Source organism: Chiloscyllium plagiosum, unplaced genomic scaffold, assembly GCF_037043375.1.
Source record: "Chiloscyllium plagiosum isolate Xiang-an unplaced genomic scaffold, Cpla_swu_hap1 HiC_scaffold_33, whole genome shotgun sequence".
NCBI lineage: Eukaryota > Metazoa > Chordata > Chondrichthyes > Orectolobiformes > Hemiscylliidae > Chiloscyllium > Chiloscyllium plagiosum.
In genome coordinates, this window is record NW_028270171.1 from 12,509,508 (window position 1) to 12,524,476 (window position 14,969).

The following is a 14,969-nucleotide window of genomic DNA, read 5'->3' on the forward strand; positions in this document are numbered from 1 at the left end:
ACACCCCTCACTGTAACACTCTCTGACACACCCCTCACTGTAACACTCTCTGATATACCCCACACCCCTCACTGTAACACTCTCTGGTATACCTCACACCCCACGCTGTAACACTCTCTGATAAACCCCACACCCCTCACTGTAATACTCTCTGATATACCCCCCACCCCTCATTGTAACACTCTCTGATATACCGCACACCCGTCACTGTAACACTCTCTGATATACCCCACACCCCTCATTGTAACACTCTCTGATATACCCCACACCCCTCACTGTGACACTCTCTGATACACCCCTCACTGTAACACTCTCTGATACACCCCTCACTGTAACACTCTCTGAAACACCCCTCACTGTAACACTCTCTGATATACCCCACACCCCTCACTGTAATACTCTCTGATATACCCCACCCCTCATTGTAACACTCTCTGATATACCGCACACCCCTCACTGTAACACTCTCTGATATACCCCACACCCCTCATTGTAACACTCTCTGATATACCCCACGCCCCTCACTGTGACACTCTCTGATACACCCCTCACTGTAACACTCTCTGACACACCCCTCACTGTAACACTCTCTGATATACCGCACACCCCTCACTGTAACACTCTCTGATATACCGCACACCCCTCACTGTAACACTCTCTGACACACCCCTCACTGTGACACTCTCTGATACGCCCCTCACTGTGACACTCTCTGACACACCCCTCACTGTGACACTCTCTGATATACCCCACACCCCTCACTGTAACACTCTCTGATATACCTCACACCCCTCACTGTAACACTCTCTGATATACCGCACACCCCTCACTGTAACACTCTCTGATATACCGCACACCCCTCACTGTAACACTCTCTAACACACCCCTCACTGTAACACTCTCTGACACACCCCTCACTGTAACACTCTCTGATACACCCCTCACTGTGACACTCTCTGATACACCCCTCACTGTGACACTCTCTGATAACCCCGCCACTCTAACACTCTCTGACACACCCCTCACTGTGACACTCTCTGATACGCCCCTCACTGTAACTCTCTCTGACACATCCCTCACTGTAACACTCTCTGACACACCCCTCACTGTGACACTCTCTGATACGCCCCTCACTGTAACACTCTCTGATATGCCCCTCCCTGCGATGCCCCTCACAGCCCACAGTCTCCCCCTCACCATCTTGCCAACGATGATGATCTTTGGCCCCAGCTCCTTGTGGACTGCGAAGATGTGAACCAGCCGAAAGCAGAAGACCATGAAATCGAGGCAGAGAATGACCCGGCCCACCTCGGACCACGAGCTGGTCATCCTGCAGGAGGAACACAGTGAAACCCAGGAGTGGAGCTCTCACTGGCCGGGTGTACACACACTCCGCAATCAGCCCGGGGCCTACATGGTTATAGGGATCAGAGGACCCTTTCTTCAACTCCTCGGCCAATTGGAAGCTAGCTGGTCTTACTAGGAATTGGAATCCCAGTTAGCTATTGGACCACCACTCCCGCTCACCCACCACCGTAATCTCACATTTACCATGGTTACCCCTCTTGACCAGCACATCACCGGGCAATTATCCATGGCTGATCCACCTGACCTGCACATCTTTGGACTGTGGGAGGAAACCCACACAGACACAGGGAGAATGTGCAAACACCACATAGATAGTCGCCCAAGGGTGGAATTGAACCAGGGTCCCTGGCGCTGTGAGGCAGCAGTGCTAACCACTGAGCCATCGTGTCATTTTCCAAAGTTTACAATTCAATAAGGCCAAAATGTTGGAGGGGGAATCCCTTCATAGGGCAGTTATTGGCAACGTTGGGTGTTGGCACAAATGGGCAGAGGAGGGCTTTTCTCACTTGATGGAGCATTTCCCCCACACTCTCCTCTACCTCCTACCCTCTCCCCTTTTCCACAAACCCCCACCTCCACCAATCTATCAGTGAGAAGATTTCCAGCACTCCCTGGCTGGGTCTTGGTGAAAGTGGTAGGCCAACTGGAAGATTCCAAATGGCTCAACAGACCCTTGGATTAGCCTACATGGGTAACGCCCAATTGTGGAGAAGTAGGTGTCACCAAACCCTTCCTCCTCAACTGCACCCCCCAAGTTGACCTTCCTCCTGACCACCTCACCAATCCTCTCTGAATAAATATCCCCCCTGACAGTACAATGGTGGGAGACAGGGTGGCCAAGTGTGTGGCAGGAAATGACACGCTGGCCTGGCGCTCCAGTCTCTCACCTCCAATCTGCCCCCAGTCCGTCCTTCTAAATTCGAAGATGCTGGAGTTCACCATCCCCGAAGGGAGGGGCTGTTTCCTCTCATTCTCGCTGACCCGCCCCTTCCCCAACACACAAAAATGGCCACTGACCTGCCCACGACCCCGGCGATGAACATGAGGATGGCCAGAACGTCACACTTGTTCCACATGTCCTGATAATACAACTTCACCTTCTTCCTCAAGGGGATGTTCACGCTGACAAAGAAGGTCTAGGAAGAGACCAGAGAGGCCGGTGTAACAGGAGAAATAGACCTCCCCCATCGTATGAGGGCCCACTGCTGACGTCACCATGGAGAATGGCAGCATCGGATTATTGACCCATTCACAGGATGTGGGTATCACTGGCTGGGCCGGCATTTATTGTCCATCCCTGACTGCCCTTGGAAAGGTGGCGGTGAGCTGCCTATGGCAAACAGAGGCATTGTTCGTGACTTGGAGACGCGAGTTCAAATCCCAGCGAGCAAACCAAAGATAGTGTGGGATTACAAAGTGAATCGATTTAAATTCATTTCAAAGGATTAATGAAATCTGGTGTGAAATCATTTGGCTTGGCAATATTGACTGCAAATCTATTAATGTTTGTTGTTAAAATTTGGCCCTTAATGCCCTTTCTGGAAGAAAACTAGCACTTTTACCAGTTCTGCAGTAAATGTCACTATGGGCTAAAGGTCCCTTTATCATGCTATAAAACCTCCATGGCTTGTGACACCAAACTACCCTCCAAAGTAGCCTTGTCAACCACTCAGTTTAAAGGCAGTTAGGAATGGATTACCTCCCCGGAAAAAATACTGCAATTCTGTCTCCAAAGGCTCCATGACATGTCCTCACTGTAAAATTCCCTCTCCCTATCTCTGGAATTTCCTCTGAGATCCTTCTACTCTACAAGTTCTGGCATTGTGTCTACCACGGACAACTGAACGGAATTCAATTCCCTCCTTAGGCTCTCTACTGCTGTCCTCCTCACACAGAAAGTATAAAGTGATGCTGTTCTGGTCACTGTATTCCATAAAGGCCACTGGAGGGGCTGCACAGGAGGTCTACAAGGAGGATGCCGGGAATGTGTGGGTTTACACCTTGGGAAAGGATTGGTAGTCTAGCTCTCGTTTCTCTTGTCCAAATGAGGAGAGACCTAATCAAGGGCTTTAAAATTTCAACAAGAGTGGATACAGAGAGATTGTGAGATTCCTCTTGTGGGGAAAAGCAGACCGAGAGGCGGTCAATGCAAGACTGTCACCAAGAAATCCAATGGGCAATTCAGAAGACACCCCTTCACCCAGAGAATGGGAGACCTCGTGACTGCAGGGAGTGTTAGAGTTGGTTAGCTCAGTTGGCTGTGTGGCTGGTTGACAAAGCACAGTGATGCTAATAAAGAGTCATAGAATCATAGAGATGTACAGCATAGACACAGACTCTTTGGTCCAATTCGCTCATGCCACTCCAATCTAGTCCCACCTGCCAGCACCCAGCCCCTATCCCTCCAAACCCTTCCTATTCATATACCCACCCAGATGTCTTTTAAACGTTGCAATTGTACCAGCCTCCACCACATCCTCTGCCAGCTCATTTCATACCCGTACCACCCTCTGCGTGAAAAAGTTGCCCCTTAGGTCTCTTTTATATCTTTCCCTTCTCACCCTAAACCTATGCCCTCTAGTTCTGGAGTCCCCGACCCCAGGGAAAAGACTTTGCCTATTTACCCTATCCATGCCCCTCATAATTTTGTAAACCTCTATAAGGTCACCCCTCAGCCTCCGACACTCCAGGGAAAACAGCCCCAGCCTGTTCAGCTCTCCCTACAGTTCAAATCCTCCAACCCTGGCAACATTCTTGTAAATCTTTTCTGAACCCTTTCAACTTTCACAACATCCTTCCGATAGGAAGGAGACCAGAATTGCACGCAATATTCCAACAGTGGCCTAACCAATGTCCTGTACAGCTGCAACATGACCTCCAAAAACTCTTGTACTCTGACCAATAAAGGAAAGCATACCAAACAACTTATTCACTATCCTATCTACCTGCGACTCCACTTTCAAGGAGCTATGAACCTGACCGTGGCTGCTACTCTCTGCCCATGGCTGTCATGGTACCAGCTTGGTGCCAACGTTAGCAGAGGATAGAGAGGGACTGAATGGTCTGAGGGAAACTGGAAAAAAAGGCCAGTTTCACTCCTGATGTTTCCAATGGGTGGTCCTAGAGATCCTCCCCGAAACAGATTTGGGTTGGACCAATCCCAATCCCATCAGGGACAGACCAACCCCAATCCTAACAGAGAGAGACCAACCATAATCTCAACAGGGGAGACCAATTCTAATCCTAACAGAGGTGACCAACCCCATTCCCATCAGGGAGATACCATTCCCAATAGGAGAGACCAACCCAATCCCAACAGGAGAGACTGACCCCAATCCCAACAGGAAGAGACCATCCCTATTCTCAACAGGAGAGATCAACCCCAATTCCAACAGGGAGAGACCAAGCTCAATCCAAAAAGGAGAGACCAACCTGAATTCCAAAGGGGAGAGACCAACCCCAATCCCAACAGGGAGAGACCATCCCCATTCTCAACAGGAGAGACCAACCCCAATTCCAACAGGGAGAGACCATCCCCATTCTCAACAGGAGAGACCAACCCCAATCCCGACAGGGAGAGACCAAGTTCAATCCCAACAGGGAGAGACCAACCCCAATCCCAACAGGGAGAGACCAAGCTCAATCCCAATAGGGAGAGACCCACCCCAATCCCAACAGGAGAGATCAACCCCAATTCCAACAGGGAAAGACCATCCCCATTCTCAACAGGAGAGACCAACCCCAATTCCAACAGGGAGAGACCATCCCCATTCTCAACAGGAGAAACCAACCCCAATCCCGACAGGGAGAGACCAAGTTCAATCCAAAAAGGAGAGACCAACCTGAATTCCAAAGGGGAGAGACCAATCCCAATCCCAACAGGGAGAGACCAAGCTCAATCCCAATAGGGAGAGACCCACCCCAATCCCAACAGGAGAGACCAATCCCAATCCCAACAGGGATATACAAAACCCAATCCCAACAGGGAGAGACCAACCCCATTCCCAACAGGGAGATACCAATCTCAATGCTAACAGGAGAGACCAACCTCAATCCCAACAAGGAGAGACCAATTCCAATCCCAACAGGAATGACCAGCCCCAATCCCAACAGGGAGAAACCAAGATCAATCCCAACAGGAGAGACCAACCCCAACCCCAACAGGGAGAGACCAAGCTCAATCCAAACAGGGAGAGACAAATCCCACTCTCAACAGGGAGAGACCAACCCTGTTCCCAACAGGGACAAATCATTCCCAAACCCACCAGGGAGAGACTAACTCCAATCCTGACAATGAGAGACCAATCCCAATCCCAACAGGGAAAGACCAACACCAATCTCAACAAGGAGAGGCCAATCCCAACCCCAACAGGGAGAAACCCCATCCCAATCCCAAGAGGGGAGTCTAATCCCGATGCCAACAGGGAGAGACCAACCCCAATCCCAACAGGCTTTAAAACAGACCCTAACTTGGAAATCACTCTCTGCTATATTTCTTTGCTTCTCTCTCTATTTCTTCTATCCTCACCCTCTCTCTCTCTTCCTTTTCCCCCTCCCTTCCCACCTCCATCTCCCCCTCCCTTCCCCACTGTCTCCTTCTCCCCTTTCCATTTCGCTGTCTGCCTTTCTCTCTCTCTGTCTCCCCTCCTCATCACTTCGCTGCCCACCCCATGCCTTTTCTCCTTCCTTTCCACCCACTTCTCTCTCTCTCTCTCTCTCTCTCTGACTTCCATCTCTCTTTTTCCCCTGTCTCGCTCTGGGCCATTGGATTGGTGTGGAAACTGGGAGAAGGCTCCAATCAGAATGTGTGCACATTAATGTCGGGAAAGTTGAAGACAATTTTCTCAGCTTCAGTACCGGAAACAGAAAGCGTTCTCATTTTTAATTTTAATATTTGAATTAGGAGCAGCAGTAGGTCATTCAGCCCTTCAAGTCTGATCTGCCATTCAACAAGAACATGGCTGAGATGTTTGACTTTTGAATTCATCTTCCCCACCTCGCCTCGATAATCTTCGATTCCCTTCACAAACAAGAATCTACATCCACCGTAAAAAAAAATTCAGTGACCTCCAACTCCACTGCTTTCAAAGGCAGAGAGTTGTAAAATCTCACAATCTTCTGAGAAAAACAAATAAAATTCCCTTCCTCTCTGTCCAAAAAGGGAGGCTCCTAATTTTAAAACCGTGCCCCCCTCATTCTGAACTCCCCTAGAAGAGGAAATATCCTTTCCACGTCCACCTTGCCAGCAAGAGTCCATGTAGTAATCAAGATGTGGTCTCAAGCAAAACCCTCTTTAACTGAGGCATAATATCCTTATTTTTATTCCTGATGAAGGGCTTTTGCCCGAAACATTGATTTTCGTGCTCCGCAGATGCTGCCTGACCTGCTGTGCTTTTCCAGCACCACACTAATCTTGACTCTAATCTCCAGCATCTGCAGTACCCACTTCTGTCTAGTTCATCCTTATTTTTATGTTCAATTCCTCTTCAAATATAGGCTGGTATCCCGTTAGCCTTCTTGATTATGCGCTGTACCTGTCCACCAACCTTTAGTGGCTCATGTTCTGAACACATAGTTCCCTCTGCATTTTGGGGGTTTTGTTGTCATTCTCTGCTTAAGTAATATTCTGCCCGTTCACTCATCCTTCCAAAATGAATGACTTCACAGTTGTCCACATTGTACTCAATTTACCAGATTTTTGCCACTCCTGTAGTCTGTCTACAACCTGTCAAAGAATCATCACAGAATCCCTACAGTGTGGAAACAGGCCATTTGGCCCAACACATCCACACTGACCCTCCGAGGAGTAACCCACCCAGAACCATTCCCTTATCCTATTACTCTGCATTTATCCCTGACTAATGACCAATCCTACACATCCCTGAATACTACGGGCAGTTCATCTAATCTGATCATCTTTGAATTGTGGGAGGAAACCGCAGCACCTGGAGGAAACCCACACAGACACGGGGAGAATGTGCAAACTCCACACAGACAGTTGCCCAAGGCTGGGATTGAACCTGGGTCCCTGGCGCTGTGAGGCAGCAGTGCTAACTGCTGAGCCACTGTGCTGCCCTCATCTTCATGATATACCTTCCTCCTTATTTTCCCATATTGGAAACAGAATTCACCAATAATCACTCAGTCGCGCAACACTTGAATCTTGTTGAAAAGATGGGCACATTACCAAAGTCTTTTGTCTTGCCTTAATCAGGACACCAGCAAGAATGCCCAACTTCAAATGAGCGCAATAATTTGTACTACAAGGGGACAGGGTGCTGATTGTTTGGCAAGTCGGCTCTGATTGGTCCAAGATGGCGATAGAGTAGGGCACTTTAGCCAGAGCCCGTCCATTACATACATATACTTTTCACTTTTTTTTCAAATATTTTTCAAACATTCCTTTGAAATCAGGCATTCTTGCTGGTATCCTGATGGGTGCACGGCTGTGGCTCTTTTCAGCGAGATTCAAGAAGTCACAAAGTTCAGTTTTCGTTTTGAGGAAGGGAGCGTGGGCTGATTTCATTCTGAATGGCATTTTCCTGTGTACCTGTCGGATCTCCTCGAAGGCAAGTGTGAGGACCCAGAAGTACAGGATGAGCTCCGCTATCGAAGAATTCTTCAGAGGCAAATCCAGGATCAAGACGTAGGCAAAGAGGAACAGGAAAGCAAAATACATGATGACATTTCCAAAGAACGAGGTGACAGGAGCTCCCCAGAACTGCTTCCATCGAATCATCCAAAATGGCCGCTTGTTGCCAGACGACACCCTGACATCAGCTTCACTGTCACTGAGGGGAACAGGAAAAAGGAAAAGATTTAGAGCTGGAACTGAGTGATAGTCAGCCACAGTTCATTGACAAGTACCACAACTGGGATGGGACCTTCTCAAGGGCAACTAGGGGTGAGGAATAAACATTGGCCCACCCAACGACACCCATGTCCGATGAGTGAATTATAACAAAGGACAGATCACATTGCTGTAGGTCTGGAGTCAAGTGTAGGCCCGACCAGGCAAGAATGGCAAATATCCTTTCCTAATGGGCATTAGTGAACCAAACAAACCTGAGTTTTTTTTATCAATCAATGATTCATGGTCACCACACCAGAGAATTGCGATCAATTTTATCTTTTTATTGGTTTAGGATATGGAGAAAGGTTAGAGAATTTGACCTTTTCTCCTTGGAGCAGAGAAGATTAAGAGGTGACCTGATTGAGTTGTTCAAAATTCTGAACAATTTGGACAGGCGAAAGAAGGATATTCTGTTTCCACTAGCTGCTATGTTATAATTAACGGGTACAATTTCAAGATTGTCAGCAATAGAGCTAGGAGTGAGATGAGGAGAAACTTCTCTACTCAGAGTTTGTTAGGATTTGGAATGCGTTGCCTGGGAGACTGGGGAAGGCAGATTATAAAGAGAACTGACTATATAGTTGAAAGGGATAAAGGTAGAGGGTTATGGAGATCAGTCTGGAGCGTGGGACTAGCTGGGTAGCTCTTTCGGGAGCCAGTACAGACAAAATGGGCCAAATGGCCTCCTTCTGTACTGTAACATGCCATAACTGAGTTTTTAGATTAATTGAGTATTCCAACAGCTCCCATGGTGGGCTGGGTAATAAATACTGGCCTTGCCAGTGATGCTCTCATCCAACAGGCAAGAAGACAGCCTCTTACTTTTGGTCAGAAATCAGAAAATTAATAAGATATTAAAAAGTTCCACTAACTGATAGACGTCAGATTTGTGAAGCAATAAATCACCGTCAATACTGTCCAGATCAGACATGCTCTTCTCTGTCATGTGTTCTTCTCTGCTGTTGCTGTAAATGAAACAGGAATGTCAATGCAGCTGGTGAAACATTTCACCACACCGAGTATTGGGTTTGACTGCCATCGTTGGTTGCCAATTTTGTCAAATAGTTTACCTCTTCAGAGAAAGCAGCAGGAGGAGGATACATCCAGCTCAACCCTCTACGAGCATCCTCCTAAATGATGGCAGTGAAGGTTCTCATGAAAGACCCTCCTCAATCTCCCCTCGCCAGAGGTATGGCGATCTGCAGGTTAAACCATCAACCATTGTCTCTCATTATTGAGAGAGCAGCCCTTTGCTCTGGCAAGACACTGGCAACTCTATCATGAGGGCTGGTTAGCTGGATAACTGGTCTCTAAATCAAAGTGACACCAATAGCATGGGTACAATTCCCACAGTCTCACATGAAGGTCCCTCTTTCTTCAGCCAGGGGTGTGGTGACCCTCAGGTTAAGTCACCACCAGTTTACAAAATCCCTACAGTGTGGAAACAGGTTCTCCAGCCCAAGTCCACACCAACCCTCTGAAGAGTAACCCACCCAAGCCTATTCCCCTACATTTACCCCCGGTTAATGCATCTAATCTACACATTCCTGAACACTATGGCCAATTAAACATGCGTAATTCACCCAACCTGCATATCCTTTGGATTGTGGTAGGAAACCGGAGCACCCAGAGGAAAGCCGCGCAGACACGGGGAAAATCTGCAAACTTCACACAGACATCTCTCTCTCTCTCGGACAACACCCGGACTGTGACTGGGGAGCGATTGCACAGACTGTAGATGCTCCCTGGTCCTGCAGTGGAGGGGGAAGGATCCCACTCACCTCACGGCCAGGCCACCAGAATTCTGTCCATTTGCATATACACATTTTCATCAAAAAGACAGAGTACTTGAATATAAAAGCAGGGATGTACTTCTGAGGCTCTATAAGGCTCTGGTCAGGCCGCATTTGGAGTATTGTGTGCAATTTTGGGCCCCATACCTCAGGAAGGATGTACTGACCCTGGAGCGTATTCAGAGGAGGTTCACGAGAATGGTCCCAGGAATGAAAAGCTTAACGTATGATGAAAGTTTGAGGACTCTTGGTCTATACTCGACGCAGTTTAGAAGGATGATGGGGGGGGGGGTGAGGGGGTGTGTGATCTAAATGAATCTTACAGAATCTTCAATACCCTGGACAGAGTAGCTGTTGGGAAGATATTTCCATTGGTAGGAGAGACTAGGACCCGAGGGCACAGCCTTAGAACAGAGACAAAGGGAAACGTCTTCAGCCAAAGAGTGGCGAATCTATGGAATTCATTGCCACAGAAGGCTGCGGAGGCCAGGTCATTGAGTATATTTAAGACTGAAGTGGATAGGATCTTGATTGTCAAGGGGATCAAGGGTCACAGGGAGAAGGTGGGAGAAGGCGGATGAGCAATTTATCAGCCATGATTGAATGGCGGAGCAGAATCGATGGGCTGAATGGCCTAATTTCTGCTCCTATGTCTTATGGTCTTAAATTTGGCTCAACATCCCTTTGCTCTTATTATCCAATGGACTATGGGCGTTGCTGGCAAGGTCAGTACTTACTGAGTGCTTTTTATTATCCCTTGAGAAGGTGGTGGTGAGCTGCCTTCATGAACCACTCAGTCCATGTGCTGTAGGCACACCCACAAAGCCCTTAGGGAGGGAATTCCAGAATCTTGACCTAGCGAGACTGAAGGAAAGGCAATATATTTCCAAGGCAGGATGGTGAGAGGCTTGGAGGGGAACTTGTGGGTGTTGGTGTTCCCATGGAGCTGCTGCCATTGACCTTTTAGGTCATTGAGGTCATAGGTTTGGAAGGTGCTGTCTTGGTAAGTTGTTGTAGCACATTTTGTAGATGGTACACACTGCTGGTACTGAGTGTCAGTGATGGAGAGAGTTAATGTTGAAGGTGGTTGATCCTATACCAATCATTTAAGATACTTTGTCCTGGATGGTGTCGAGCTTCTTGAGTGTTGTTGGAGCTGCCCCCATCCAGGCAAGCGGGGAGTATTCCATCACCATCCTGACTTGTGCCTTGTCGATGATGTCCAGTGTCTGAGGAGTCAGGAGGTGGATTACTCGCTACAGGATTCCTCACCTCAAGCCTGTCCTTACAACTACATTGTTTATATGGCAGGTTCAGTTCAGTTTCTGGTCAATGGTAACTCCCCGCTACAAAATGATAATGGTGGGGGATTCAGCAATGGTAATGCCTTTAGAACATAGAACATAGAAAAATACAGCGCAGTACAGGCCCTTTGGCCCTCGATGTTGCGCTGATCCAAGCCCACCTAACCTACACTAGCCCACTATCCTCCATTTGCCTATCCAATCAAATGCCCATAAAGAGGGAGAGTCCACCACTGCTACTGGCAGGGCATTCCATGAACTCACGACTCGCTGAGTAAAGAACCTACCCCTAACATCTGTCCTATACCTACCACCCCTTAATTTAAAGCTATGCCCCCTCGTAATAGCTGACTCCATATGTGGAAAAAGGTTCTCATGGTCAACCCTATCTAAACTCCTAATCATCTTGTACACCTCTATCAAGTCACCCCTAAACCTTCTTTTCTCCAATGAAAACAGCCCCAAGTGCCTCAGCCTTTCCTCATACGATCTTCCTACCATACCAGACAACATCCTGGTAAACCTCCTCTGCACCCGTTCCAGTGCCTCTACATCCTTCCTATAGTATGGCGACCAAAACTGCACACAATACTCCAGATGCAGCCGCACCAGAGTCTTATACAACTGCAACATGACCTCAGGGCTCCAGAACTCAATTCCTCTACCAATAAAAGCCAGTACGCCATATGCCTTCTTCACCGCACTATTTACCTGGGTGGCAACTTTCAGAGATCTGTGTACATGGACACCAAGATCACTCTGCTCATCCACACTACCAAGTATCCGACCATTAGCCTAGTACCCCATCTTTTTGTTACTCTTACCAAAGTGAATCACCTCACACTTAGCTACATTGAACTCCATTTGCCACCTTTCTGCCCAGTTCTGCAGCTTATCTATATCCCGCTGTAACCTGACACATCCTTCCTCACTGTCAACAACTCCACCGACTTTCGTATCATCCGCAAACTTGCTCACCCAACCTGCTAGCCCCTCCTCCAGTTCATTTATAAAAATGACAAACAGCAATGGTCCCAAAACAGATCCTTGCGGAACACCGCTAGTCATTGCACTCCAAGATGAACCTTTACCATCAACTACTACCCTCTGTCTTCTTCCAGCCAGCCAATTCCTAATCCAAACCTCCAACTCATCCTCAATGCCATACCTCCGTATTTTGTGCAGTAACCTACCATGGGGAACCTTATCAAACGCCTTACTAAAATCCATATACACCACATCTACCGCTTTACACTAGTCCACCTCCTTAGTCACCTTCTCAAAGAATTCAATAAGGTTTGTGAGGCACGACCTGCCCTTCACAAAACCATGCTGACTATCCTTGATCACATTATTCCTATCCAGATGTTCATAAATCCTATCCCTTACAATTCTCTCTAAGACTTTGCCCACAACAGAAGTGAGACTCACCGGCCTATAGTTACTATAGTTACAATCTTGAATGTCAAGATTGATTCTGGGGTGACCAACTGCAATGCCAGCTGTCATCTGGAATGCCAACCAGCAAGGTCTGGGGGCTATCTAACACTGACAAATCATTCAGTGCATTTCATTGCACCCTTCCCAATGACAATTCCCAGGCAGTTCACAGAATAATTTTCCAGCCTGGGGCCTCTAGTTTACTGATGGGGAAAGTGAGAGGGTGGAAAAGGGGGAATGAGGATCGAGGGCAGGTGAGCAGGGACTGTCCCTTTATCATCATCATCAGAAGTAAAAGGAGCTTTACCTGAACTTGATGAGGTTGCTGTATATGAAAAGTGGGCAGAAGAAGGCGATGCACAGCTTCCAGGTTTCTGTGTTCCTGTCCATCTCCCCCCACCAGATCTGATTCAGCAGGGCCTGTTGAATAAAACAAAGAATAGCACACAACAGCCCCAACTTACTCTCACCCATTGGTTTCCCTCCCCCCACCCCCCCAAACTCGCCCAACCCCAACTTTAGAGACACCCTTGACGGTTCACTTTCTGATATTCCTCAACGTATAAACTATCCAGACTGATGAGGAAGGGATAAACCTTTTCCATTTACATCTAGCCTTGTCAAACTAGCTCTGGCTATTCTATTGCAACCATTCTGAAGGACCTTTGCATCAACTTAAATTGGCGTCGCAGCCATTTGCTGCACAGTATGATGCCACAAACAGCAACAAAATGTTTTCAGTGTTTTCAGGAAGGGGTGTGAGGTGCTTTTTGGCCTGAACACTATGACAGCAATAGCTCCTCTGATTGTTGTGGGTATTTTTTTAGAGACTCCCACACTGTTGCAATAGTTTATTAGCACACGGACTGCAGCGATTCCGGGAGGAAGGTCTCCACCATCTTCTCAAGGGAACCCAGGGACAAGCGATAAACGTTGGCCCCGGCAACAACACCCCACGTCCCACACAAGAATAAAACTAATGTCTTATTATCACTATCATTTGGGAACATGGGCTCTAAAGTGAACAGAAAGTGGGTTTTAGCTTTTCGGTTTTGTGAAGATCTGGCCTGTTCCTTTCCAAAAGGTCAGATGGACATTTTGAACTTTGAGCTCAAAGCAGCAACTACAAGAAGTCATAGAGTCACACAGCACGGAAACAGACTTTTGGTCCAACTAGTCCACAACCAACTATAACCCCACCTGCCTGTGTTTCACCCATATCCCTCCAAACCTTTCATATTCATGAACTTATCCAAATGTCTTTTAAACGTTGTAATTGTACCTGCATCCATCATGTTCTCTGGCAGTTCATTCCAGACACAAACCACTCTGTGTATAAATGTTGCCCCTCACACTCTTTTTAAAATCTTTGTCCTCTCACCTTAAAAATATGCCCTCTAGTTTTGAACTCTCCCACCCAAGGTAAAAGACCCTTGTCACTCATCTTATCTATGTCTCTCATTGATTTTATAACGTCACCCCTCAACCTCCAACACAGAAAAAACATGAAAGAAGTCCCAGTCTTTCCAGTCTATTTCCATATCTTAAACCCTCCATTCCCAGCCGCATCCTGGCAAATCTTTTCTGAACCCTCTCCAGTTTAACAATATCCTTCCCATAGCGTGGCAAGCAGAACTGAACAGGATATTCCAAAAGAGGCCTCACCAATGTTCTGTACAATTTCAACATGACGTCCCAACTCCTATACACAAAAGTCTGACCAATGAAGGCAAGCATGCTAAATGCCTTCTTAACCATCTAGTCTACATGTGACACAAATTTCAAAGGACTATGTACCTGAGCTGCCAGTTCTCTGTTTGACAATACTACCCAGGGCCCTACCATGAATTATATAAGTCCTGTCCTTGTTTGTTTTACCAAAATGGAAGACCTCACATTTACCCAAGTTAAACTCCATCTCCCACTCTTTAGCCCAGTGATCTAGTTGATCAAAATCTCTTTGCATTCTTAGATAATTTTCTTCACTACACATGGACAGGAAAGCAAGTAGGGATGTGCATGCAAGGTAGTTACAAAGGATTAAAAAGATAGGTTAAGTGAGTGATTGAGCAAAGATGTGGCAAATAGAGTATAATGTGAGAAAATGCAAAATTGTTGAGCTTGGCAGGAAGACTAAAAAAGAAGCATATTATCTAAAATGACATGAATCCATGTAAGATTCTGTAAATCTCTTTTTTAGATTAGAATCAA

At 47.1% G+C, this 14,969-nt stretch overlaps 1 protein-coding gene across 2 annotated transcripts in view; it reads right to left on the bottom strand.

Moving 5' to 3' along the window:
- The window catches only part of LOC122542213 (transient receptor potential cation channel subfamily M member 4), a 94,374-nt gene that overhangs the window by 21,734 nt on the left and 57,671 nt on the right, over positions 1–14,969 (bottom strand). For both annotated transcript variants that reach the window (XM_087978286.1, XM_043679710.2), the window contains 5 exons: positions 13,066–13,178; positions 9,094–9,186; positions 7,919–8,159; positions 2,386–2,504; positions 1,198–1,330 (listed from right to left, as the gene is read on the bottom strand). In XM_087978286.1, the coding sequence (XP_087834412.1) occupies positions 1,198–1,330; positions 2,386–2,504; positions 7,919–8,159; positions 9,094–9,186; positions 13,066–13,178 (699 nt within the window). The remainder of the gene's footprint in view (positions 1–1,197; positions 1,331–2,385; positions 2,505–7,918; positions 8,160–9,093; positions 9,187–13,065; positions 13,179–14,969) is intronic.